At 52.2% G+C, this 25,560-nt stretch overlaps 3 protein-coding genes across 5 annotated transcripts; 1 reads left to right on the forward strand and 2 right to left on the reverse strand.

The window, feature by feature from the left end:
- Positions 1–2,904: 2,904 nt before the first annotated feature.
- EMC6 (ER membrane protein complex subunit 6) lies at positions 2,905–3,709 on the reverse strand. Of its 2 annotated transcripts, none has more exons than XM_077749674.1 (2): positions 3,630–3,709; positions 2,905–3,455 (listed from the first exon to the last, which is right to left on the reverse strand). In XM_077749674.1, the coding sequence occupies exon 2, from the start codon at positions 3,415–3,417 to the stop codon at positions 3,085–3,087; it is 333 nt and encodes a 110-aa protein (XP_077605800.1). In that variant the 5' UTR covers positions 3,418–3,455; positions 3,630–3,709; the 3' UTR covers positions 2,905–3,084. The 2 variants fall into 2 exon arrangements, with proteins under 2 accessions (XP_077605800.1, XP_077605801.1); XM_077749675.1 differs by having other exon boundaries at positions 3,568–3,654.
- Positions 3,710–3,963: 254 nt separating this feature from the next.
- Positions 3,964–8,089, forward strand: TAX1BP3 (Tax1 binding protein 3). Its single transcript, XM_077749822.1, has 4 exons — positions 3,964–4,047; positions 6,928–7,047; positions 7,436–7,513; positions 7,826–8,089. The coding sequence occupies exons 1-4, from the start codon at positions 4,009–4,011 to the stop codon at positions 8,087–8,089; spliced, it is 501 nt and encodes a 166-aa protein (XP_077605948.1). The 5' UTR covers positions 3,964–4,008.
- On the reverse strand, positions 4,041–25,529 carry CTNS (cystinosin, lysosomal cystine transporter). 2 transcript variants are annotated; one of them, XR_013331475.1, is made up of 13 exons: positions 25,249–25,529; positions 22,849–22,928; positions 18,920–18,998; positions 17,255–17,339; positions 14,299–14,402; positions 14,047–14,178; positions 13,205–13,304; positions 13,002–13,121; positions 11,794–11,964; positions 9,851–9,968; positions 9,450–9,564; positions 7,961–9,135; positions 4,041–4,293 (listed from the first exon to the last, which is right to left on the reverse strand). XR_013331475.1 is itself a non-coding variant. In XM_077749673.1 (12 exons), the coding sequence occupies exons 2-12, from the start codon at positions 22,907–22,909 to the stop codon at positions 9,054–9,056; spliced, it is 1,167 nt and encodes a 388-aa protein (XP_077605799.1). In that variant the 5' UTR covers positions 22,910–22,928; positions 25,249–25,529; the 3' UTR covers positions 7,911–9,053. The 2 variants fall into 2 exon arrangements, 1 of the variants encoding a protein (XP_077605799.1); XM_077749673.1 differs by lacking the exon at positions 4,041–4,293 and having other exon boundaries at positions 7,911–9,135.
- Positions 25,530–25,560: the final 31 nt, after the last annotated feature.

The raw sequence follows: 25,560 nt of genomic DNA on the forward strand, positions 1-25,560 counted from the left end.
GGTTTCGTCTCCAGCCAAGCTTTCCAGGTGGCCTCCTCGACATGTCATGGGCCTTGTGCTCAGAAAAGCCAGGGACCCTATCACAGCTTCTGGATAGTGTTGCACACTGCCAGTTTCCTTGCTTTTGCATGCACCCCCATTACCCCCTCTTTTTTTTTTTTTTTTTTTTATAAATCTCGGTGGATGAGTGGGAGGTTCATAAATCTTCTAGAAACTGGCTTTGAAACGGGAAGTGAAGTGGGAGCTCGAGCTCCACTGGGGAGAGCCCCTTTCCCTCAGGGCACCGGCTGCCTCAGCAGGTAGATGAGGATGCCAGCCTCTCCAGAGCTCCTTTCCATGTTGACATTTCGGGATCCCCGGAACGGTCTATGCTTGCCTTCAGGCTGTGGCCTAAGGCCATCTACCTAGTAGTCTCTGAGTAATTCCATGCCTGGGAGCACCATGATGCTGGTTACCGGGATTTGTAAACTGGGTGCTACCCGTGTGCCATCAAGAGGACCAGCGATGAAAGAGCTAAGTGCCCTCCACTCCTGATGCAGGGGTCACCAGGACTGACCAGTCATGACTGCCTTTTTGCCACCACCCCATCAGCTCTTTCTCTGTGGCTGGCTTGCCCCACTGGGGGACCAGTTGAAAAGGGGGAACGTGACTTCCTCCAGGTGTCTAAGCACCCCAGCTGTGGACTACAGCGCCCTGCAGAGTCCCTAAATCACCCCACGTGGAATGGCATCTTGCGCATCTGGAAAAGGGCTCCACCTGTTGCTACCCACTCTCCTCCACCCAAATGATGCAGCTTTTCTCAAAGTATACTCTCCAGTGGGCCGAGCACTGTCTCCAAAAGGCACACCCTTCTTCCTGCTCTGTATCCCCTTCAGCCAGTGCACAGAAGTAAAGGACGAAAGATGGCAACCAGTATCTGGGACCTGCCCCGTAAATGTATTGATATTTTTATTTGGTTATAAAACAATAAAAGGTTTTAACTGTAAACATTTCTTGATTTTTTTTCCCCTTTCATGTCTTACTCACCCCACGTTTTAGAGGCAACTGTGAGAAGAAAGTGAGCCCTAAAGAGGCAGACACAAACAACTAGCAATATATTATGTTCCTCATTATCTTGCAAAGAAACTCGAATGGAAGGAAACTCTTTAAATGAGCAAACATTAAAGGACTAGGAAGGCACTGATAAAACTGGTACTTTTTCATTCAGTGAGTGTAATCTGATAAAACTCTGGAAAGCATTTGGAATCAAGTTTTTATCTTCTGTTTTAGGAGCTTATTAAGTTCCCTCAAAACAATATAGGCATGGATATTCTTTGCAATATTTTTTCTAACAGTTAACATTTCAAACAACCTTAATTCCTAGAGATAAATGGTTAAGTACATCAGCTCACCTATTCCACCCTCTCCCCCTCCCCCACCCCCATCCAGTAGGACTTTCTCTTTACTCATCAGGAGAGAACCTTCCCTTTCCACTCAGAGAAGGCCGTGAGGGGACAGGGGAGGTTGGGAAGGGGGAGTGTGCAAACCATGAAGGTGAGCCTCTTCAGTGGTGGTCTGAGAAAGGGTTTAGAGGTCATCGGCAGAGAGAGGCAAAGCTGTGGCCTCACCCCCACTTCCCCCTTCGTGTGCAAGCATGTGGTCCAGAATCCCAAATGGGATTCAGGAGGCCTGGGTCCCTGATCCATTTCTGCTATTGGCCACAGACCACGTACCATGTGTAAAAGAGGACTTGGATTCAAGCTCTCAGCTGATCTAAAGCTGATCCTTTTTTAAAAATCCAAATGTGATCACATCACTCCTGGCTAAAACTTCCAAAGGCTTCCCCCAACTGCTTTTAAGATCAAGGCCAAAATCCCCACCGTGGCCTTCCAGGTCCTGGTCCTGGCCTCTTCTCTTAACTCTCCAGATACGTGCCAAACCCCCTTCTCCATGTGCTTTCTTGCAAGTAGCCCCTTCTTCACACTTTGTTCAACCTTGAGGTCTCAAATGTAATGTTATCTCGTCAAGACTTTCTTGATCCCCATTCCCCAACCTGAGCTCAGTGTGGGGCTCCTACGCATTTTCTTCATTTTCTTCACGGCACTTACCATAATTTAAATATTTGTGAACTTAGGTAATACCGGTCTTCCTAGTTAGACTATAAATTCCTTGAGCAACATGTTCGTTACTATAACTACAATGCAATACGTATTTCTCAATTAAATATATGCACTTTATTCTGGGGTAAACCCCCCAACCCCAACAAGAAGGGATCACAGATTAGCATAGACAGAAGCATTACACTCTAAACAAGCCCAAAGTTTAGCTTAAATGTCATCTGTTTAATCTCCATTAAATATATTCTAGAAAAGAGCTTGAACTTATTTAACATGGAAATGACAGCCAGATGTAACTAGATGAAATGGAACTAAAATGGCACCATTCATACTTGAAAGCAGTGGTCACTGGGAGGGAAGGCTGGAATTGGAAAAGGTATACTCAGCCAGTACAGCCAAGAGCAATGAAAAGACCTGTATTCGAAATCTGGCTCTGCCTCTTTCTAGCTGTGCCTCTTCCGGCTGAGGTGTATTTAACCTGAGCCTCAGCTTCATCGATGAGGGATAACTTATCTACCCCAGATGGATATTGCTAGAATTAAATGAGATAATGGGTGTAAAAGGTACAAGGCACAATGCTTCGCATATAGAAAACGCTTAATAAATATCAACTGTCATTAGTTCTTAGGATATTAACAATAAGTTCTCTTTCTACTTAGGCCCTACGGGCCCTCTCGCGGGGGGGGCTATGTGTAAATGCAAGGAAATTACAGAAGCCGCTCCCAGCTCTCTAGGAGCCAAAACACGGGCAATTTTGCACCCACGGCACACATGCGGTATTTGCTATAGGGTAGGAAAAAACTCCACGAAGTGTCTCACGCTTCATTTAATCTGAAGAATATTACAGGCTCTTCGTCTTCAGATATAAGTTATAACGTTACAGAACAAGCAGCGAATTCAACAATTTAAAAACTAAGTTTACACGGTGTTAAATCCCGGCGACAGTCCTCCCAACCTGGTTTTTAAAAAAAGTCATCCCTGACCCCCTTCAGTAGACGTGCACCATGCCATAGAGGAAGGTCCAAAACAGGACGTAGGTGAAGAGGCCTCCGATGAGACCTCCTGTAAAGAGGGGTCTTCGTGATTTAAAGTATTTGTTCCACCGCCTTCCCGCTTTGAGAATGAGGAGCAAGGAGAGCAGGACGGAGGCAAGCAGGTAGAAGATGAAGCCGTAGAGGCCGGTGAGGCCCAGGATGCCGGCCGTGGCCCCCGACAGCGCTGACACCGAGGTCCGGCAGTAATCCAGGACGGCGGCGTTGCCTCGCACGGCTGCCTCGCTGATGAACGGCGGCCCTTCCCGCTTGGCCACCACAGCGGCCATCGCACCCGCCGGGGCCCAGCCTCTGCCTTCTCGCGGAGCTGCGGAGCAAACCAAGTTACAAGTGGCCCCCGGAGCCCGGCGAGTGGCGCTCACGCCGCCCCTCCCCCCCCCGGGACTTCCCAGACCTCGCACCACCCCCGGATCTCCGACCTTCGACAGACGCAGAGGAGGCTGAGGGTTCGGACCGGCCCTGCGCAGTTTCGCCCAGTTACCTGCAACACAGCTGCGGATACAGGCACTTGCCGCTCCCTCAGACGGCCAGCGGTAGACAGCCTCCCGACGCCATCTTGCGCTGGAGGTTGCTGGGAGGACCCGGGTGGCGCATGCGCCAAAAATCCTCGCTCCCGCCCCCTGACGCGTACGCGGCGGGCTCCCAGAGCACGCTCCACCCCCTCCCCGACCTTCTACGCACGCACTGGGACTTCCGAAAGCTGAACGGCGCTCCGACCGGTGACTGGCTGGGGATTTGTTAACTATTCATGAGGGGGCGGGCCGAGTCGGGTTGCCTTTGTTAACCAGGGAGGGCGCGGCCGCTGGGATTTTCGCTGCGGGTTTTACGGAGCTGTGCTTGGTTACCAGACTGCGGTCGAGATGTCCTACATCCCCGGCCAGCCGGTCACCGCTGTGGTGGTGAGTGCGCTCGCGGGCTCCTCCTTGTCTTGGCTTGTCCCCACTTTGCAGATAGGTAAACTGACACGCCAGACAGGTTGACAGAGCGTTGAACCCAGGGCTCTTGCACACCGGCGGCCAGGGCTCCGGTCTTTCCCAGCCAGGCAACAGAGATGGCTGGGACCCAAGCACCTCCTGAAGACCCTGAACCGAGGCCGGACCCCGCACACTACCGCCGCTGCGTCGGACTCTTTTCTGCGGGAAGGACTGAGGAGAAAGTCCCCAGCTGTGGGAGTACCGGGAGAGCGCCCCCTTCCCGGGCCTAAGTCCCCAGCTGAGCAGCCGCGGGGGGCGGGCACCGGGCCGACGTCCATGAGTCGCGGCCTCTGGAATGAGGAAGTGCTTCCTCGGCTGCAGCCGCCTCTGCCGCCCAGAGGGAAACTTGGGGGGGGGGGGGTGGAGATGGAGGGAGCCTGAGTAGCAGCCCCGTATCCCCCCCATCCAGGCTTGCTTGGTCGGACCCTCCGCCGCCCGCTCATGCAACTGGTTCGCACCTACTCCAAACTTTCCCCGGATCCCCAGCCCTTGGGACAAAGTCCAGGTTCCTCGCCTGGCACTTGGGACTAGCTCAGGCCCCTGCCTCCCCTCATTGGCTTGTCTTGGGTGCCAGATGCTATTAGACTAGGCAGAGGGAAGAAGGGAGCCTGGGACATTAGACTCAGAAGCCGGTGCCAAAGCTGAATGGAGCCTGGAGGAGGCAAACTCCAAGGTGGAGGTGGGGAAACTGAGTCCCAGAGACAAGTCTAGTCACGTCTAGACTTGACTAAAGGAAGTCCTCAGGAAGAACCCAGATCTCTGGAAGAAATGCCTGCGGGGCAGGCATTGGTTGGGTCAAATGGAAGTCCCAGTTCTGAGGCCATGGGACTTGCTGCAGAATCTCAGATGGGCGTACCAGAGAGCTCCTGCAGTCAGAAGTTGGCAGGGTGTGAAGCTGCTGATAAAGGGGGCATGTGAGTTTGAGTTTAGAGAACCAGCTGTGGCCTGGACAAGTACATTTCTGGACCTGCGGACAGTTGTCCTAAGCTTCACCCCGGCTGCGCCGACCTTGGTTTTCTAGATCTCTAGCTGCCTCAGAGAGAAGGGGCCAGGTTTGCTTCTTAGATGGAAAAAAAAAAGGGGGGGGATATAGGGAGGCTCCAGAAAGGGGCAGTAACCTGCCTGACATCACCCAGTGAGTCAGTGACAGGGCCTTGTCTTCCAGCCCAAGGGCCTGTACTCCCTTCAGACCTTGAGGGTGGGTCAATGGTGTGCAAAGGTGTGTGTTGGAGGAGGGGGAGCAAGCCTGGAGGAGCTCACACTTTTGGGCATAAGGACCTAGGTCTAGTGGGCCTGGTCACACTTCCTGTTTCCCCTCTCTCTTATCCTGACAGGTCCTCAGGCCTTCTCGAAATTGTAAGACCACGACATCCCAATTCTTGTCCACACTAGGAACATGTCTGGACCTGGTGGGTGGGGTCTGGCCTCTCCCTCTTATGTTTTGGACTGGGGAAGGGGTAGAGGAGGCTTCCTTCCTGGTTCCTGCCTGTCCCATGTAGGTAACAGCTTGAGAATGTTAAAACCATTTTGGCTTCTCTGAACTCTGGCTCTGTAGGTCCAGCTGCCTTCCGGACACTTGCCTGGGTAGCTCCTGGCACTCCACAATGCCTCTTCATTGTCACCAGCTCGGAGATGGTTGTGTTCGGCAGGCCAGGTGGCTGCGTGCTTCCCTGGACTCCTCTCCACCAGGGGCAGTCCTCAAGTCTGCTGACCTCTTTCCAAGTAGTCATGTTCCCTGGCCTCCACATCCCACCTCTGGGAGACCTCCGGTCCCCCTCCTGACTGCCCAAGTGGTCATTCTAGCCTCACACCTGACCATGACCAACCTTACTCCTAGGAGCCATCGTGGGCCCAGAATCAAAATCAGGTGTCCAAACTCCTGTTACTCCTTCAAGACCTGCTGCAAATGATCCCTCTGTGAAGCTCTTTGGGTCCAGATCAAGTCACCTTTTTTTTCTTTTTTCTGCTGAAACTCAACTTTGGGCCAGGGTGGCAAGGTGGGGGGCAGTGGTCTTGTCTACCCCCTACCATCTGGTGATTAGAGAGGGCCTGCTCAGGGCTATGAAGGGAGGTTGGCAGTTTGGGGACCACAGCCCCAGAGTATGGTGGGAGAGCCCTAGAACCCTCTTTTGCCTCCTACACTGCACTAAGAGCAAGGTCTGGGGCTTAAGGAGAAATGCCTTCCTTCAGGGCTAGCCTCTTGGGCTCCAGCCTTACCTCACCACCCAGTTCCAGACTTGTGCTGTACACTCATCTCACGGACATGTATCCATACCACTTTCAAGACTATGCTCCTGTCCCTTGGCCAGGACAGCCCTTTCTCTCCTTTCTGTGCAAGTTTGAACTTCTCTGCTTTTCCGGAGCATCTCCAGGCTTGCCCTTGATAGGGCTGGCTCAGCAATGAGCTGCCTCAGCAAGGTACCTGCATTGTTTCCCCCAGGGCCTGACCCCTTCTGTCCTGTGTGGTCCTTCCCCTGGGACACAGCCTCCCATCCTTAGCAGCCATAGGATTCTGGCTCTTGGATCAGGAGGGGCTTAGAGTACATGTGGACTAAGGTTCGTGCTTGAGACTAACAGGAAGGGGGAAGAGGCTAGGCCAGGTTGTGTAGGTGGGTTGTGGCTGAGTTCTGAGTCTCACCCCCATCTCCCAGGCTGGTGACTAGCTAGAATCCTGCAGAGGCCCTGGGCCCTACCCCCTTGGCATGGCTCTGACCAGCCCAGCAGCCTGGGGCTACTGCTGGACACAGACCAGGTTCATTGTCCACACACATCTACCTGCCCCCAACTTGTGTTTTCCTTTGCCAGCAAAGAGTTGAAATTCACAAGCTGCGTCAAGGTGAGAACTTAATCCTGGGCTTCAGCATTGGAGGTGGAATTGACCAGGATCCCTCCCAGAATCCTTTCTCAGAAGATAAGACAGATAAGGTGAGGGAGACCAGGGTCCTGGGATCTCTCCCTTGGGCACAGAGACCTGAGATGGTGGGTTTCTGCTTCTAGGGCCTTCATGGAATGAGCAGACCTCTGTCTTTCAAATAGTCCTTCCTAAGAAGGTTTAAGAAATGATCCGATGGGGATACATAGGGATGGGGGTGGGGGAGTGGACCTCCCAGGCCTAGGAACGCTCACTTGGAGTCCAGGAGGAACAGGAGTGGCCAGCAGGAAGGCGTGGTGGGGCGGCCCTACTTCCCTTTGGCTGTCTTGGGGCAGCCTGTACGGGGGGCAGGCGTGTGTGGAGTGTGCTGGGGGTTTGCCATGCTGGGCTTTGTTTTCTGGATAAGGGGCCAGTCTAATGACCTGGGCTGTCTCTTTCCAGGGCATTTATGTCACACGGGTATCTGAAGGAGGCCCTGCTGAAATTGCTGGGCTGCAGATTGGAGACAAGATTATGCAGGTAACACATGTCCCAAAAGAGGAAAACAAGGCTTGGGCCATGGAGTCTGAAGCACTTGGGTTGGAGGCTGCTCCTGCTTCCTGGGGCACCTGGGAGACTCACTGAGACTGTTGGGAGCCCCTGCTGGTGTTGCCCCCAGAGGAAGCTGGCTCTCTCCTCTGTTGGCCTCAGCTGTGGTGTTTGACTATCCCCCAGCCCAGAGACATCAGCCTTGGGAGCCTGCTTGGGTGACCCAGGGCCCCCAAACCTAACCTGCTTCCAGATCTGAGAGGGCAGAGAACTGAGGGAGGCTCTATTTTCTCATTGGGCCAGGTGAATGGCTGGGACATGACCATGGTCACGCACGACCAAGCCCGGAAGANGAAGAGTGTGCCCTTAACCCATCCAGCCCGTGCTCACCACCACAGTTTGAGCGACATAGAGAGACATGGTACCTCTGGGACCTACCTGGCCCTGAGCAGGCGGGCATCTTGCACTACCCGTGAGGGCTCCTCTGATGAGGTGCTGGATTGGCACGCAGCCACGGCGGGATCAGTGTGCTTTACAACCCATGTGTTTCCTTTCACGGCTGAGTAGGGCTGTCTCCCTAAGGGGTTCTGAAGCCAGCACACCTGCCTTCTGCATCTGGCAAAAGGCTCAGTGTGCAGAAAGGAAACAAATCAGGTTTTAATTAAGGATACAGGCACCTCTCATTGATCTCGTAGTAAAAAAAAAAAAAGTCTGAGAGTGAACTGGTAAGGCACATCCTGGGACCCTCCCCTCCTTCCACAGGAAGGAGAGCTGCCTGGGCTAGGAGAGAGGGGAGTGTGGGATAAAGGTTGGGCCCGTGAGGATTCTGCGAGGTGGTCTTAAGTCCCTTTGTCAGGCTCCTGAACAGCCAAAAAATTGGTGAGGCTCAGGTAGGGGTCTGGGGGAAGTGAGGGAAGGGGGCCAGCCCTCCCCTCTAGGGGAGCTATGCTCACCATTTGGCAGGTCTTATAGGCCTCTAAGGCACAGACGTGTACGTGTGTGTGTGTGTGTGTGTGTGTGTGTGTGTGTCTGTGTGTGTCCGTCTGTCCTATACTCCAGATGCAGGAGGAGCAGTTGAAGGGGCTTATGTGGGGCCCTGGACTCTGGCAAAGTGGAGGTAGGCAGAAGGTGAACAACTTAAGCCACTCACTTCCAAAACATCCCTCCAAGAAATCCAAAGGGGGTTAGTGTGATAAAGATCCAGAGGGGTTGGGCATAAGCCTAGCTCAGAACCAATCTGCTGGCACCTTAAGGCTCAGAAATAGTTTCTTTGCCAGACTTTGGCCTGGGTCACCTGCGATTCAGCTGTGGGAGTGTCAGGAAGGTGAGTGCTCAGAGAATGTGGCCTTCAGAGAAGGGACCCCAAAGGCCTAACCCCAATATTCTGTCCCCTCTGCCACCAGCACCTCTGAGTCCACTGGCCGCACCACTAGGCTGCTTGGTCTCTGGGAACACCGCAGTGGCAGCAAAGCGCCCTTGGTTCACAACTGCAGGGTCAGTCCTTCAAGCGGCTCCCAGAAACAATGGTTGCTTAGGTCAAGGCCTTCGGCTCCAAGCTCAGCACCCAATCCTGCCTGGGACGGCTGTCAGAACCCGTATGTGCTGCCTGAAGCCTTAAAGAAAATAAAGATGGTGGCATCAAGGGGCAGGAGGGCGAGAGGCCTGGTCGGCGAGGCCTGGGAGGGGCCGTCAGCGGTGTGGTTTTCCGTATCAGAGCAGAATCTGGTGTCTGTCTCAGAGGGAGGTTCCTCCCCAGCCCGGCCTGGGAGAGACCTGGCTGAAGGCAGGCGGGTTTGTGCGGTCTCTCAGTTTGAGACTGCTTCGACACAGTCAGCACACTGGGCCAGCCCTGCACTCCAGACTCTGCCCCAGCCTTCCGGGAGGCCATTTATGCTGGGTCCCTGAGTGCTAGTTCAGTTGCTCATACCCTGGTTTCTTTCTGTACAAGCAGAAGTGCTGAATGAAGAAGACAATATCGAAGAAGATGGAGAAGACGCCGAGTCCAAACTTGGTTGGGTCTCCAAAGATCAGCGTCCATTGGTCTGTTAATAGGCAAAGGGGACAGAGTTTGGCTTGAGGTTGGCAGCTCCTGAAGCAGCTGGAGCATATATATGGGGCTGCAGGAGGGGGAGGGTCCTCCTCTGTCCAGGAAACCACAAATCCTCCAGCTGCGAGGCCCCTAGGTGAGTGTCACCTTGGGCGCTGGGACTGGCTTGGATTCCCAGGCTGCAGGAGCGGGGGTGGGATGTAGAGGTATCCCAGGAAGCCTGGCCCCCGGCCTATGCCTGCAGCCCACTGAATGGGCAGGCAGCCTGCTGGCTGACTCACCATTATTGTAGGACTGGAGGAACATCTGGAGGAGGCTGAAGCTGCCCCCGGTGAAGTCCAGAAGCACGTTACCAATGCTCCAGCCCTCGGTGCTTTTGTAGTAAAAGTTCATGTAGGCCTGAAGGCAGACAGACGGATGGACAGAAGGACAGCAGTGAGGGGGCTGAGTGGCTGCCTCATGCACCTTGTGACCGCCGCTCAAACAAAAGCAGCTCTAATTCCTCCCACTCCTGTGCTTGGGTCTCGGCTCCAAAGAGCACAGTGACCTTTGGGCTCTGACAAATCTGTGCCAGCAGAGGGAGCAGCGTGGGCAGGTCCAGGGGGTCTCATCTGGGCACACAGCCAACAGCTCTCCCCCTCCCATCCCTGCACCTCGCAGCTGTGAAGGAGCAGGAGATGTTGCTTCTCCATAGTCTTCATCCTTTCCTGTTCTGGGACAAAACCCATCCTGGTTTTCTAGCAATTAATTTTTCTTCTTATCTCTGATGAAGGGTCTTCCTAAACTCAGCCTGGACTTCATGTTGTGCTTATGAACATAGGCTAGGAGTCTGATTGTCTGCTCTGGGACCCAGCTCTACCCCTGAAAGGAGGTTATCAGAGTTACTTGAGTTCTCTTCACCTTAGTTTTTCCCCATCAGTAGAGTGCACTGGACTCCCACCACAGCTCTGGCGAGGCTCTGGGGACTCCACCTAGGGCTTCCTAGGTCTAGTGGGTGGGTCTACGTGGACATCCCCCCACTTTCTGCTGCCACTGCCCAACATCCTTCCTCCAACACCTGAACCCTCTGGACTTCTCTGACTGGGGCAACCTCCTTATCATCCAAGAGGGAGGGTGTGGCCTCTATAGTGGTCTTCGGTCAGCCAGCCACCTGTAAGATCCCCTTCTCTGTCCTTTCCCACCCTCTTTCATGCTTGCAGCCACCTCTGCAGTTTTGGGACATTTCCAAGCATCTCCAGGTGGGGTTCCTTCCTCTTAGACTGACGAGGCCCAAGCCTTCCCACACTCAGGAACTGTGGCCCCGTTCCTTCAAGGCCTACCCCCTAACTCCAAAGCCTTCTTCCCCAGCCCCCTAGGGCCTGGCCCTACCTTCTGAGTTTCAGTCCTGCTCAGCCAGCGAGGTCTCCTTGCTGCTTCCCACTTCCTCTGCATGTGCTTTTGTGCAGGCTGCCCCCAGCCTGGAATGCCCCCTCCTCTCTCATCAACACAATTAAGTCCTGGTCATCCTTAAGGCTCTCAATCTGTTTCCATGCCCTCCAGGAGACGGACCTTGACTCTGGCAAAATGCTATCTATCCTTCCTGAGCCCAGGAAATATAAGGTTTCCTGCACTGGGAGACTGAAAAGGGGGCTTCTCCATTGGAAATGGGGTAGGTTACAGGAGGCCCCAGATTCAGGGGTGGAGCCCACCATTAACAGCTATTTCACACCTTCCTCTGTCTTGGGCCATTTGAGCTACTGGGCAAGCTATGTTTGACTCTGCATCTGAATGAAACCTAGTACTTGAGGGAGCATGCTGAGGACCCCTAGAGTGGACCCTGGATGGGACCTCTGAGGAAGGCATCTCTGGATGGGAGGCAGAGGTCGGAGTTTGCAGTGCCGGGCTGCCTCCTCTCACCTAGTCTTTCCCAAGTACCCTGCTGCTGCTCATCAGGGCCATCAGTTGTGGTAATGGGGGGCAGAATGGAAGCCATTAGGAAGGATCACGATGACGAGACCAAGTGTCCTGCACAGCTTGACTCTCAGAGCTGCTCCAGGCAGAGCAGCAGTGCTTGTGGCCGGCGTTCTGCCTGGCCCTGCTCTGGATGTGCTCATGGCTTCCACTGCAACCTTCCATTCATCCTCCTCAGCCTGGCTACAGGCTGCCCCGGGGGAGCAGCACCTGGGGTCTGTATCTCATCCCTCCCATGCTAATGGCCATGCGAAAAGGAAGGCCCTAGAGGTACCTGTGGAAAATACTTGACCAGCGTCACCGCGAGCTTGATGTAGGAGAAGCAGAAGAGAAACCGTAGCCAGGTGGTTACCCCGACTGCAGCCAAAATCATGGTGACGAGCACGAAGAGCCACGAGAGCACCAGGAAGCCGATGGCAGGCCAGGACACGTGCTGGTTGCCTCGCTGAGGAGGATGGAGAGAGGGAAGGGCAGGGGGCAGGCAGGAGGGGTTGAGAGCCCAGTGCCAACCACACTGCTGTCACTATCAGGATCTCTAGTTCAGTCATTCTTGGACTTTCCAAAGCCCACCCGCTGCTTGTTCCCACACTGCAGAACTGGGTACCTCTCTGAGGCCTCCGCGAGCTGGGAACTTGGCCCCCAGCACATGGGAGGCCTGGTGCCCCATCATTCCAGCCCAGGCTTGTTCCATGATCCAGGTGGAGCCTGATTGTCTCTGGAGTCCATCCTTCACCCCTACCCTTCCCCAGTGCAGGTCTCCTTCACCAGGCTTCACAGAGAGGTAGCCTAGAAGGTTCATGACGATGGGAACCAAGCAGTCCCTGGCTCGCCTTGCATGTGCAAAAGGAGTTCCCTGAGGGAAGCACTATACTCACAGGGAATTGAGAGAAAACCTGTCAGTGATCCCCTAAAAACCAGCCCGATGGTGCCTTTCCCTGCTGAGACCCCCAGCAGCCCCCCCCCCCCCCCCCCCCCNCTCAGCCTTGTACTCTAGACCCTTAGGACCCTGCTCCCCTCACCGGGACCCTGAACCCCAGCCACAAGCATCTGGTCAGAGTTCCTCTCACTGCCCCTTGGCCTTCACAGTTCTGTCCTCGCACTGGGGCTGCCCCCTGGCCTCTTGCCCCTACCACGGCAGCGTCACTTACACTGCGGACCACAACTCGGTGCCGCTTCCTTGATGCCCTCCCTGTCCTGTGTGGTTGTGTCAGGGCCTCCGTGAGCTGCCCTGTCCTCCCGTCTCGCTCAGCTCTCAACCCGCTGGGTTGTCACTGCCTCTGTGTCCATCACCCCGCACCTGGGGGTCCTGAGGGCTTGGGCTCATGGGTGTTCCCTGTGTCCAGCATGGGCCCGGGCCTCTTATCTCGGCCCCAGAAAGCAGAGGCCGTTTCTGTGTCTTCTATGAAACAGGAGGAATGGGTGGCGGGGGGTGGTGGTGGGTGTTGGCACCTGAAGTGAGGTGGGAACCAGCTCATCTCTCACCTCGTACAAGAAGCACTGCACAATGATAACCAGGGTGAGGATGACCGCGTGCAGGCTGAAGAAGACGTCGTTGCTGTCCACGGGGTTCACTCCATTGGGGTACTTGAGGAAAAACTGCTCCTGTTTGTGGGGTCGGGAGAAGCCAGGGGGTGAGGTGCAGCCAAGCTACCAAAGAGCTGGGGCCGGGCTGCAGTGGGCATTACCTTGATGTAGGGCACCCAGAAGAGGCCAATGTTGAACACGCTGTAGGCCACGAAGCCCGTCAGGTTGAGTGCCACGAAATCAAAGCTTAGACCAATGACACTGGCAAGGGAGTGACGAAGAGGCAAAGCAGGGCAAAAGGTGAGACTGGAGCGGGGAGCAGACAGAGCTCCCAACACGTGGGGAGGAGGACCCAGCTCTCTCAAGGAGAGCACTGTCCTCAGGTCCCTTTGCACACCCCAGTTGATGGCATGCTATCCCACCCTCTTGGGAACCAGTGTCCTGTCCTCCCTCCCACCCTGGTCTCGGTCTCCTCAAGTCCCAGCCCCGGAGGAAGTGTGGAGGCCTCCTCCGGAGAGGAAGCCTCTGCGTCCCTGCTCCTAGCTCCGCAGCCCTGTGCGGCCATGTGGCCCGTGAGGCCGGGTAACTGCAGGATGGCTTGGGTGTGCTATTCAAAGACGTAACTCCAGGCCCACTTTGTCTTTAAGTCGGGGGCGGGAGGGGGGCGGTTTAAATGCCAAGGCTGAAGGACTTGATGCGAATGCCTGCAGGGCTGGTGGACCAACAACAGAGCAGATTTGGTGGGCTCCCTCCCAGCACATTCTCTGCCTCCTGAGAAACCCCACTCTTGCTTTCACAGGGAGGGGCCGAACAGACCACAGGCCTCCGCTGCAAGTCCTGCCACAGGCTCTTAGAGCTCTCATACTGGACAACTTTCTAGAAAGGACAGGAGGAGAGGAGGGCAGAGGAGGAGTCTGAACCCACGCTGCCGACAGCCCCTCCAGGATGCCTCCCATCTCACCAGCCCCAAGTGATGGCAGGTAAGGTTTAGCGAGTTGCTTACCTCTTCCGCCTCCAGTTCGTGATCACCTGAGGGTAGAAGGAAATGGACCAGGCCACAAAGTAAATCCAGCCAATCACCTGGTTTATGACACTGACGACACTGCTGTGGATGACCAAGAAGCGGATCCTCGGGCTAGAAGGAATTTGGGGACTGGGATGAGCTGAGGCTGTGCTTGAAGGAAGCCCCCATGTGCCCAACAACGCCTGCCCCCGTCTCATCATTTAACGCCTACGTGGCCTGGGGCCAGCCTACCCGGTCTGGTTGGAATGGTTTCTGTGCAGATAAACGGTCAGTTGTCCAACATTTTGAGACGTCACTTGAAAAGAGGAATTTGTCACGCCGGGAGGCACCACAACCTGTTAGGAAAACTCAGTTCGATCCAGTACTGCATAGTAATTGGAACCTGAGTGTCCAGTTCCCGGCTATACTCTAGGCAACGGTGGGACAGACCACATGGTCTGGGCCTTCCCAGAGCTTACTAACGAAAGGGAGAAACATTGGGCCAACTACCCACCGCCTCAAGACCCACCCCCCCAACACCTGTGTGTTAGACTTTCTGAGCAGAACGATAGCCCTGTCCTCAGGCCTCAACTCCCAGGGAAGTCGGGACAGCTCTTCTCCTCTTACTAAACTTGATCTCAGACAAGTTATTCAAGCTCTGGCCTCAGTTTGCTCACCTGTACAAGGGGATAACAGAAGTGCCTACTTTTCAGGATTGCTATGAATGACATATGTCCACAAACACTACGTCTGCTATTACTTCTACTTCTGGTATTATGGAAGGCTCCTCAATACCCACACACGATATCTGCCCCAGTGTGGCTGCCACGTGACAACACAGAAATAGCGTGCACAACACACACTTGTCAGGGAGAACATTCTCACCCTCATTTCTGCCTAAGATTTACAGGAAGTTCTCTGTAAGAAACAGAGAGGCCTGCCTGCAACATCTGATCTCCCAGGGTTTCCCCTGGAAACTCTTGAATGCCCTGAGTGTGGCAGGGAGCAGGAGGGTACCTTCGCTGAACCAAACTGTCTCCCCACCTTTGCTCCTTGGGTAATGCTCTGGGCCCCAGACCTCTACTCACATCACAGGCACTGTGAGGATGCAGCCAATAGAATTCGGTGGCTTCTTTATGAGGACCCTGGAAGGGCTTTTTGTTTTTAGCACTAGAAATCAGGGGGCTTTGGCGGAACAAATGGAATGGTACAAGCGGCTGCTGCAAAGGCCAGAGTTAACTCATGGCCCACCTCTTACAAGCTACATCCTCATGATGTGTACCACTCTTGGCTATTTTTTCTTATTTCTAATGGGTTTTCTTGGCAATGTTGTTTGTATGTTTGTAAGTAGGCCACTACGTCCCTTCTGGAACTAGGAAGGAAGAAAATTGGTCAACTGGAAATCAACTGGTACAAGGCAGCAGGAAATCATAACTAGCATTATCTTTTTTTCTTTAAATGAATAAACTTTATTTTTAAGAGCAGTTTTAGGTCTATAGCAAAATTTATCACTATCTTTGCCTCTGTGCTTTTATTCAGCATGCCAGGTATAATCCTAGACATTTTATACTTGCTACAGCTTTTAATCCTCATGACTCTGTCAAGCAGACTTTATTAACTTTATGTCTACAAGTGAGGAATCTGTGATGTGCTGTGTGAGTACCTTGTCCAAGGCTCACAGGTCAGGCCCCTAGTTCTAACCAGTGGTTTCCAAAGGCAGGAGACAGGATTGGCTAGAACTGGATGGGAGGGGCCATATAGGTTGGCCCCTGGAAAGTGGGTTGGTACCCATATGGATCATTCTACAACTGGATTTGACTTCCACCCGCTTTTTAAAAGATTATATAACATACAATGTTATCCACCATTAAAATTGTTATGACAATGAATTATAACCTATGTGCAGAAAAGTATACATATCACAGCTTGATGAAGTAATATCCACAAACCAAGATCAAGCACTCAGGTCAAGAAATGGAACACTTCCAGCATTCCAGAAGCCCTATTCGGCTCCTTTCCAGTCACACCTGAGCCCTAAGGGGAAACCACTATGCTGACCAACACCACAGATTCGCCTTGACTGTGTTTGCACTTTATGCACAAAGAAGCATACAATCTACTTTACTGTGTCAGGCTTCTTTTGCTTAAAATGATGTTTGACTTTCACTGATTTTGAAAAGATGATGCTTTCAGGCCTCACCTGAAACTAGGTGATCAGTGTCATTGCTCAGAGTCTACATTTGATCTGTGGATCAAGACACTCCTCAACTGGGTGCCACAATCTGCTGTAAGAACCAGTGATTTTTCTTACCCTGCAGCAGGCTTCATACCCCGGGACAGGGGGAGGCTGTGGAGAATGGCTCACTCTAATGAGGTGTGGTGTTCACCAAAGGGTGAGGGGGGACTCCCTTCCCACACAAGGCCCTTCTAGGTTGACACGCTTTATCTGATCTCATGCTTTAGTGCCGTTTTCTTGCCAGGGGCATCAGAGCCAATCTGAAGCCCGTTTCTACAACCACACAGGGCCTGTGACATGCCTCATCGTCATCCCTGCATTTATCTTGTCCTTTTCTTTTTTCAAACCACCGTTGATTCTCTACATTATTCTCCCCTATTGATATTTTTTAACTAGTCAGTTGGTAATTGGCTCAAATGTTGGTAAGGTAGAAGCAGTGTGTATATTAACATATAAATGCATAAGGGTGATGAACAGTGATCAATAGACAGCATTTGGCACTGGATTTTGGAAATAACACTCAACAAATGGAATCTCAGACAGTGCTTTGCAAACTTCAGTGTGGATCTAAATAATCTGGGGCTCTTGCTCATATGCAGATTGTGAACCAGTAGGTCTCGGATGGGGCCCGTGATTCTGCATTTCTAACAAGTTTTCAAGCAGGGACAATACTATTGGCTCACTAATGGCCTCTACATAGCAAAATTTTAGAAAAGCATCTTAAGAATTTCTTCTACATTCCCAGAACCATTTTTGCCCAAATTTCTTACCACCATCTTCCTAATTCATCTATGTGGCTTAAATGCCCATCCTCAAAGAGACCAACAAAGCCAAAATCAGAGATTTCTAGAATGACGGAACAGGGACGGCTCACAGTATAAAAACAAGGTGGCCTGTCTCTACAGGTATCTACTTAAAGACTGTTTTGTTACCCAGCAGTTCTTCACCCATCAGTTAAAATTCATTACTTACTTCATTAGGGAGCTCAAGGATAGTAACATTTTTTGAACGAAATGTGATTTGAAAAGTGATCACCAAGGTTGCATTTAACGGATGCCTGTGGAGGACAAGAGTCTGATTACTGTTGAGAAGCTGGACGCACGACATCTTAACCAACCCTCTGGATTTCACATGGGCCTGTCACTTCTCGAGCAATTAGGGTTAAATGTGCCATGTGCTAGGCCCTGAGTGGAGAGGTGAGGTCCTTGCTCCTTAGGAGCTTTCTATCTGTATTAGGAGACAAGAAGCCCGATGGGGCCAGATGAGAACCTGAGAAGGTGGGGAATTGGCCGTGACTGCCAGATAAGGTGTCCAGAGGCCAACAGGACCATGCCATTTGCTCTGGTGGAGAAGGCTTCCAAGGACTCAGGTTTGAGCAGGGATAGGAGTGTCCCCAGAAAGCCAGGAGATGTGTCTGATGGGAGTAGCTGGTGGTGTTCTCAAGTGTGGATGTACAGGCCTGGAGTTAATTTGGAAGGCCATGGAAAGCCACTCAAGGATTCTGGAGAGGGACGATGTGGTGAGGGGATGGCCTGTTTATAAGGTATCCAACGTAGAGAGGTGGCAGGAGTTGGGACGGAATGTAGGTTGGTTAGGGAGCCTTGCTATCAAAGCTTTGGTCTGAGATCAGACTGCCCGGGAGAGGTGAAGAAAAGGGAGAAAGGTAAAGAGTAAAGGACAGGGTTCTAGATCTCTTCATCTCGGGTAATCCTCCTGGCTGGGAGGCAAGAGTAGGGAAAAGCAGTGAAGGATATGGAAGAGGAGGCAGGCTCTCTGGAAGTCTGTACTCGGTCAGCACCTCACCCCTGAACCAGCAGAGGTCAGTAAGAAGACTCAGACAAGGCTAAGCATGAGTGTTGCCATGAATGGAATCCACCCAATACGTTCACTTCTGCTTTCAGGAGGTTCTCAGAAGTGCTGGTGAGCAGCTCACCTCCTTGTCCCTTGACCTTCAGGGCTCTCAGCAAATACTTAGAGCCTTGGAAAGGACCACTCTGAGGTCTGACATTAACTACTGGTCACTTTAAAGACATCTTTCAGAAGGGGAAAAAGCTCATGTCTCTATGCAGAATCCCCCTTCCTCCTCTTCTGACCAGAAACAAGGAGTCAGCAGGTTGGGGGAAAAGACTCTAGGACCTCAATCTGCAGACCATCTACTATCACCTCTCCTTCTCTGGTTTGTCTTTTTGTTTTTGTTTTTAAGGTTTATTTTATATTTTCAGGAGAGAAGGGACTTGGTAATATCATACAGAATATCCACTGACCCTAGGGTTCTCTAGCTTGTCTTTTTTTTTTTAACGTTTATTTATTTTTGAGAGAGAGTGAGAGAGAGCAAGCGAGCAGGGGAGGGGCAGAGAGAGAAGAAGACACAGAATGCGAAGCAGGGTCCAGGCTCTGAGCTAGCTGTCAGTAGAGAGCCTGATGTGGGGCTTGAACTTGTCAACTGTGAGATCATGACCTGAGCTGAAGTTGGACACTTAACTGACTGAACCACCCAGACACCTCTTAGCTTTTCTTAAAGTGAAAAGGCAAAGGCATCACACTTGTAATATGAACAGACAGAGCCAGGAGTCAGCCCAGACCCAGCCATACGGTGAATGAACTCGGCTGATGGTAGAGTTGGGCCTGGGAACTTACTGAAGGGTGATGCTGATGTTGGCTGAGCTTCCATTTTCCAGTTTCACAGCGGGAGGGACAGTGAGGTCGATGGTTGACTCTGGAAGGACCCAAACCAATGACAAGTCATCAGGTCAGAGAACTCAGGCTCACAAGGAAAAGCTGGGACAAGGATCCCTGACATCCGAACTTATGAGCACTGACTCACGGCAACCACCATCTTCTAGGAGAAGACATGGAGGTCCAGGGGGATAAGTGACGGACCTGGAAGCCAGAGCCTTCATTATACTCTGTCCCCTCCTGCTGCCAGAGAGGCAGAGGCAGACACAGGCCTGAACAGGAAACAGTATAGCTTCCTCTTCCCCACACCGACAGCCTCTGAGGCTGAGTTACCCAGAGATAGGAGCCCCAAAAATTGTCATGCAGGAATTCAAGCATTGATCTGGGACTGGGAAACGTGGACTTGAACCACCTCTTCAGATGGAAAAGCACAGGGGTCTCCTCGGTTCATGGAGCTAAAATGGTCCTGCAGAACTGCTCCAGCCCCTTCCTGTACTCCCAGAGACACATAGGGCCCAGCTATCCCATTTCTAAAGAACCCCTTTGGGCTCGTACTAATTTAGATAAACCAATTCACTCATCCCCTTCCTGAGGCTGACTATGGGGAGAAGCGGGGCGGGGGGCGGGGAATGGTGAACACCACAGATCACATCAGGGATTTCTTCTTGGCTTTAAGGTGTTGATGCAGGATAAGGTAGATGAATAGGCCTTGGGACTGAGGGAGGAAGCAGATTGGGAAGGCCAAATACCCTAGAGCAACCTGGCTACAGAACCAGAGTGAGCCGGCTTCTCCCTGACTTCTTCCTGTGTTCTCTGAGCAGCCCACACTCACACCCCACCCCTACTCCAGGTGTGCTCAAAGCCCCAAACACCTGTCTACCTCACCTCTCTTACCTCGGGGCCTTCACAGTTATGCAAGGGCTAAGGTCACAAATCTAGACCGGGCAGGAAGGGAGTCCACAGAGGAAAGAGGGAGCAAAACTTGTTTCTCTCTCCCCATTCCCCTCTAGGCAGATGGGAACTGAGATCTGAAATTTTTAGATGTTCAGATTGGAAGGGAACTTAAAAGTTCCCTACTTTAACCTCCACTTTCTGATCGTTTTTTATCACTCCTACCTGGAAGTTGCTCTTCCTCTGCCTGAATATCTCCAGGAATAGTAACCTCATCTCCTGCAAAGGAATCGGCCGGCCAGGATCTTGTACTCCCGGGCCTGGTTTGGCTGCCTGGGGCCCCTGAGGGGCCCATATTAGCCCTGCACACGTGAATGCAGACATAGGCTCTGTCACCTGCACCTGTAAGCCTCCAAGCTGACACTCCCACGGTCTGAGGTCTCTAGTGCCATGCTCTCGGCACAGCCATCTGGCTGGGTATCTCTGAGTAGGTATGTCCCCACCTCATGCTGGCCCTGGCAGAGGCCAAGCTTCTCAGAGCAGAGTAGGGTGATCCCTCCCTTAAGGGTAGCCTCAGGGCCTGGAGGCGGCTTTGGCAACTCTGCCCCATTTTCACACTCTGCTGTCAACCCCAGGCTTTGTTCTGGGCTTGCACCGGGGAGGTAGGGGGCAGTAGTGCTTAAAGCCCCTGATGTTACTTTCTTTGTAGAGTTGAGGACCACACTAGATAAGCAGAACCACTGATGAGTCAGTGCCCAGGACAGGGATACTGAAAGTGATGCCAGGCAGCCACCCACACCTCTGGGTCCACCCGTAGCATAGGCTCTGGGGCCCTAGGGTTCTACTGGGCTGTGGTCAGGGTGAATGAGAGATCTGCACGCCTTTGCTCATCCAGTCTCTGCATTTCAAAAGAGGAAGCTGTGAAACTCCTGAAGAACTAGATCAGGGAATGTTTACTCTCCCCTCACTTAGAGCTAGGGAAGATAGTGGCTCCTAGAAGCTGGCAGACTGGGCTCTGAAGTCACGCAGTTCATCCCGGGTTTGTCACGTCCTGGCTGTGTGACCACGGATAAGGTTCTGAACCTCTATGGCCCTCTCTTTCCTCACCTGTAAAATGGGGAAAATGGCACTACACATCGCACTGGTGTTTGTGACCCACCCTCCACATGGCCTAAGTGCTAAATAATTGCGGGTGACTGTTCTTATCATCATTTAAACACTGCAGAGCATTTTTGAGCCCAAGATGGAAGGAAAGTGTGCATCATACCCAGCAAAAGCACGTTTTACAGTTTGCCCTGGAACAAGAGTCTCTGGACATCACATCAGAATTACCAAATAAGTCCTAATGAAACCACCCCAGTTTCCCCTACGGAGAGTCTGGGTTTTTTTTGAAGAGATACTTATTGGCACTGCTCCCTGTGCTCTCTACCCCACCCACTCTGCTAACACTGTTAACCCATTCTCTAATTATTGTAACAGTGAGAGGTGGGTATCCTCATTCCCAATTCAGATATAAGGAAACTGAGAAGCCCGAGAGGGAACGTGTCTTGCCCAAACGGCTCGGTGATGGAGGCAGGATTCAAACCCAGGATTCAAGGCCTGGTTCTTGCCACTAGGTTGTAGTGCCTCAAGATTCCACCCAGAGAAGTTGGAGACCAGACACTCTGAAGGCCAATCATCTCATCCAGTCCTTGATGACCTATCCCCAAAGCAAAGAGAAGACAGGCATGGCAGAATGAGGTCAGAAACCCAATTCCACTCACTTGATGTCATGGTGGTTTCCACCATTCTTTTTCAAGGACATTCAGGAAAGGAGGCAAAGTAATAAAATGGAGCAGGGATCCTATGCAGGTCTCACCTTTGCTGCTTTATAGCTCCGTGACTTTGGGGAAGGCTTTTACCCCCTCCTAGGCCTGTTTCACCTCTGTTTAATTGAGGTGATGGTGGCTGGATATGATCTTCTTGCCTAAGGCTTTATCTAAAGCCTGCTAATGCGGGTGTGACATACACTTGGGCCTTTCAGGCCCACAGAATACGATCCCGCGAGTCTGGAGTGGGGCTCTGGAATCCGTGTTGAGGAACACCAGGCTTCATGGTGCAATCTTGCCTTTCTTGGAAATTGCTTATCCACAAAGTGTGATGGCAAAATAACGTGACCGTCTGTTTAACAAACCTAGAAGAGCCTTTAAGAGGCCAGATAACTGTAACGACACAGCCACTGTGTGTGGTTCTTGGGAAGTTCCTGCAGGATCTCTATTGCTTGTAGAAGGTCCATTTGAAATTGTTAGGGATTTTAAAATATATTTGATTTTTGATGCCAGCCAAGCTGATGATCAAAATAACTGGCCTGCAGTTCTAGGAGTGGTAAACACTCTCCTTTATCTTCATGGAAGGAATCTCCATGTTTTAGGCAGCAGGAGAGCTGATAGAATGATGCAGGGCTCTAAGGGCCCCGCCCTGAACATCAAGCCTCACAAAGGTGCGCAAACCCTGAGGTGTTTGGCCACAACCAGCCTGTGTTCCGTGAGGCCCCCGGCTCCTCTTGGGCTGCGGCACCCTGCTTCACGGTGCCTGACAGAAGGCTTTTTCATCTTACAAGGGGATGCCAGGCAGACTCCTCAGGTATCTGAACCGGAGAGAACCAGGTACAACAAGGTGGCCCCTTCATTTGCTTCTGCTGAATCTCCCAGGACCCACATGAGTCCCTCTGTGAGGTCTACACAGCAAAGAGCTCTTGGAGCTCCGCGGTCTGACTTTGGTGGTATGGGAAAGGTAACAGGGACCCCGTGGAAAAGGGCCAATTATTTTGGAACCATCTGGCTCCCTCTAAAACTCCCGGACTCCAGACCTGGGTCTGCTCCACTGTCGAGTTGTTGGCCGATGGGCAGCAGGCCCATGTGGTCTGGACAATCCTAAGCCCGTGGCTACAAACAGGTCTGGCTACTTACTCTATAGCACCATCTTCCTTGTCACAAAGTGGTGGCCCATTCTAAACTTACCACATTTCTCTATGAACTTCAGGGGAAGAAGGATAAAGATTGTCAGCCAAGTGCTTCTCATGTTCTTCAATCTCAAAGAACTAGGAAAAAGAACAAACAGCAGGAGAAGTTCAGGTTAAAGTTGCAGCAGCTCAGCAACAAGGGGACAGTATGGCATTTGGGACCATGGCACAGACAGTTCATAAAGGACTTCCGCCTCACACCTGTGACCTCACGGGCTTTGTACCAGCAGCTTGGAGGAGACTCTGGGTTGGGGGAGACTTAGTTGTCTTTGATATGTGGGGAAATGGGCTCAAAGAGGCTAAGTGTGTCGTGTAAGGTTCCACTCCAAGGAAGTAAACAAACACTGAATTTTTCCCTCTTCAACTGCTTCTTGCAACCTAGTTAACAAAAAGAAAGAATGTGCTTTTATTGGTTGGGCGTTCTTTTTTCCAAAAAGCTATTCAAACTGTGGTCAGATATTTGACTTTGTGAACCTAAAAACCTTAAGGAAATTAATTTTATTCCCTGTCGTGGGACAAAAGCCTAAGGGGCTAATGACACCACCTGACATTTGGTTAAGTCCCTCCAGGACTAGCAGGGATCACTCATAATGGGGAGCCAGTGAGGGATAAGCCCCAGATGAGCCCAGAAGACACTCACTGGTGAAGCGAGGGAGATGCACTAAATAACACCCATAACCCCCATCCCCCCCCACAGCAGGTGAACCTTGCGTCAAGATGGGGCAAGTCAGCACGGATATCTGCAGCCTGGTCTATACATGCCGCCTCAGCTCACAGAGCCTAGGCCTTCCCACCTGACAGCTTCTGGGGATTCCTGTCAGGAGAGCTAGGAGAGGTCTGTGTGGAAACATCCCTCTGGGTTCAGTTTTCCCAAAAGGCCTCAGGGAATGTCTTGATACCCGCCTCCCTTCAAATAAGTCTTCCTCACTGCTCCAGGCTGTTTGACCTTTGCGTTTCCCTGCCTCCTCCAGGGGCCTCTCTGCCTGATGCAGCTCCCTTTGATTGGTTAGGTCTTGTCTCAGGAGCTTTCCCACCTGCTGACACTGACCTCTTCTCTCTGGCCTCCTCTGGAGGCCTTGCCTTTGGCACTGTATCGCCATGCCCTCTACCACCCACTTTCTGTACTGTGACCTGTAGCAAATTGCTCTCCTGTGTCTGGAATGACCACGGGTCTCCCATTCACTCTTGCCACTCTCTGCTCCTCACCCCTGCCCGTGTCCTCAAGTTCAGGATTCAGAATGTCCCTCGGGGTAGAGTCTAGATTTTCTTTTGGAAATCAGATACGAATCAGGCCTAACCAACTCTTCTCTCATCCTGCAGGAGTGGAAAGTGGACTGACAAACTCAAATATTTGCTTAGCAAAGGTCTCCCAGGCCTAGAGGCTGAGATACCTTGGAGAAAAGACATCAGAACAGACAGACATTGAGAGGTAAGTCGATTAAAAAGTCAGAAAAAGTCAGATTGATAGCTATACACTAAAACTAGGTCTTGTGAATGCTACAAGGTAGAAATGAAGAATTTCATGACAAGGTGCTCAGTCAGGCATGCCCCTCTTCTTGTGTTAAGTTGTATCTTCCAGGCCTCATTCAGATACCACTTTAAGAAGTCTCCCACTCCCAAACCATCTATCCCGGGAGAACCCTTGGCCGGGGTCTCCAGCTCCTGTCAGGTATCTGACTGAATTCTGTCAACTGTTTTATAACCTGGAACTTCATGAGTCTCCTTTTGGAGAATGCAGAAAGTGGCAAGCAATGTGTACCCTACAGACGGAATGCACAGGTTTGAGCCTGGGCTCCCCATTTATTAGTTGTGTGACTTTGGGTGCGACTTAACCTCCTCAAGCTTCAATTTCCTAATGTAAAACAGGGAGTGAGACTACATCATACGACTTTTAAATGAGATGAAATGTAAAGCATGGCTTGTGGCCTTCCAAAGTGCCACAGTTCACAAACAGAGTTAATTAGTGGTATTAAAATTTCATGGTAGTGGGGAGGGGCTGATTAGGAAGAAAGGTTGAGAAACATAGTTGTAAAATGATCATTGCTGTTGCCTAGGGCACCTAGCAAGGGCTCATAAAGCATAGGTGTTATTTTTTCTCAGTTCTGTTGAAAAGGCAGGGCCCAGTCATTTGTCATCTTTTCCTCCAGTCTGAAAGCCCCAGAATGCAGGGCAGGGTCTCATCATGCCCAGTTCCCCAAAGCCCAGACCCGCGCTCGGCACACCAATTGGAGTTCCTGTTAGGGTCTTCTCAGCATCTCCTCTCTCCAAAGTAATCTGGCAACTCCGCGACCCGGATTCAGGAGGCAACTAACCAGAAGGCGAGGAAGGAGTTCACACTTGCACTAGGGTAGAGCCACCCACAGCGCCAAGCAGCCCAATGTCCCCAGCCTCTGCTCACCGCGATGCGGGCCCTTCAACCTCGAAGCTGTCCGGTGTCACAGGGCCGGGACTGCGGGTAGGTGATGGTACTCCGGCGCGGCTGGAGGAGAACTAGACGGGCGGCAAAGTGCTCAACCGACTTACTGTGCCAGCCTTTAGCCCTCTGGGGTTCCGCCTAGGAAATGGGGGGAGGCTCTTGGGGCCGCGCCGGCTCTCCTGAGATCCTCTAGGCCCCGGGAACCGAACACACGGCACGCAGGAGCCGTTTCTGACTGTACCCGCTTCTCCCGGCGGGCTAGACTTGGGGTGAAGGCGGGCCAGAAGTCACCTG

The sequence above is a fragment of the Crocuta crocuta genome, unplaced genomic scaffold (assembly GCF_008692635.1).
Source record: "Crocuta crocuta isolate KB4526 unplaced genomic scaffold, BGI_CrCroc_1.0 scaffold149, whole genome shotgun sequence".
Taxonomy (NCBI): domain Eukaryota; kingdom Metazoa; phylum Chordata; class Mammalia; order Carnivora; family Hyaenidae; genus Crocuta; species Crocuta crocuta.

Coding starts and splice junctions, on each gene's coding strand:
- EMC6 (XM_077749674.1), bottom strand. CDS start 3,417: ATGGCCGCTGTGGTGGCCAAGCGGGAAGGGCCGCCGTTCATCAGCGAG.
- CTNS (XM_077749673.1), bottom strand. CDS start 22,909: ATGAGAAGCACTTGGCTGACAATCTTTATCCTTCTTCCCCTGAAGTTC. Junction 14,403..17,254: donor TCCTTGAGCTCCCTAATGAA/GTAAGTAATGAA, acceptor TTTTCCTAACAG/GTTGTGGTGCCTCCCGGCGT. Junction 11,965..13,001: donor TGCAGTGCTTCTTGTACGAG/GTGAGAGATGAG, acceptor CATCCTCCTCAG/CGAGGCAACCAGCACGTGTC.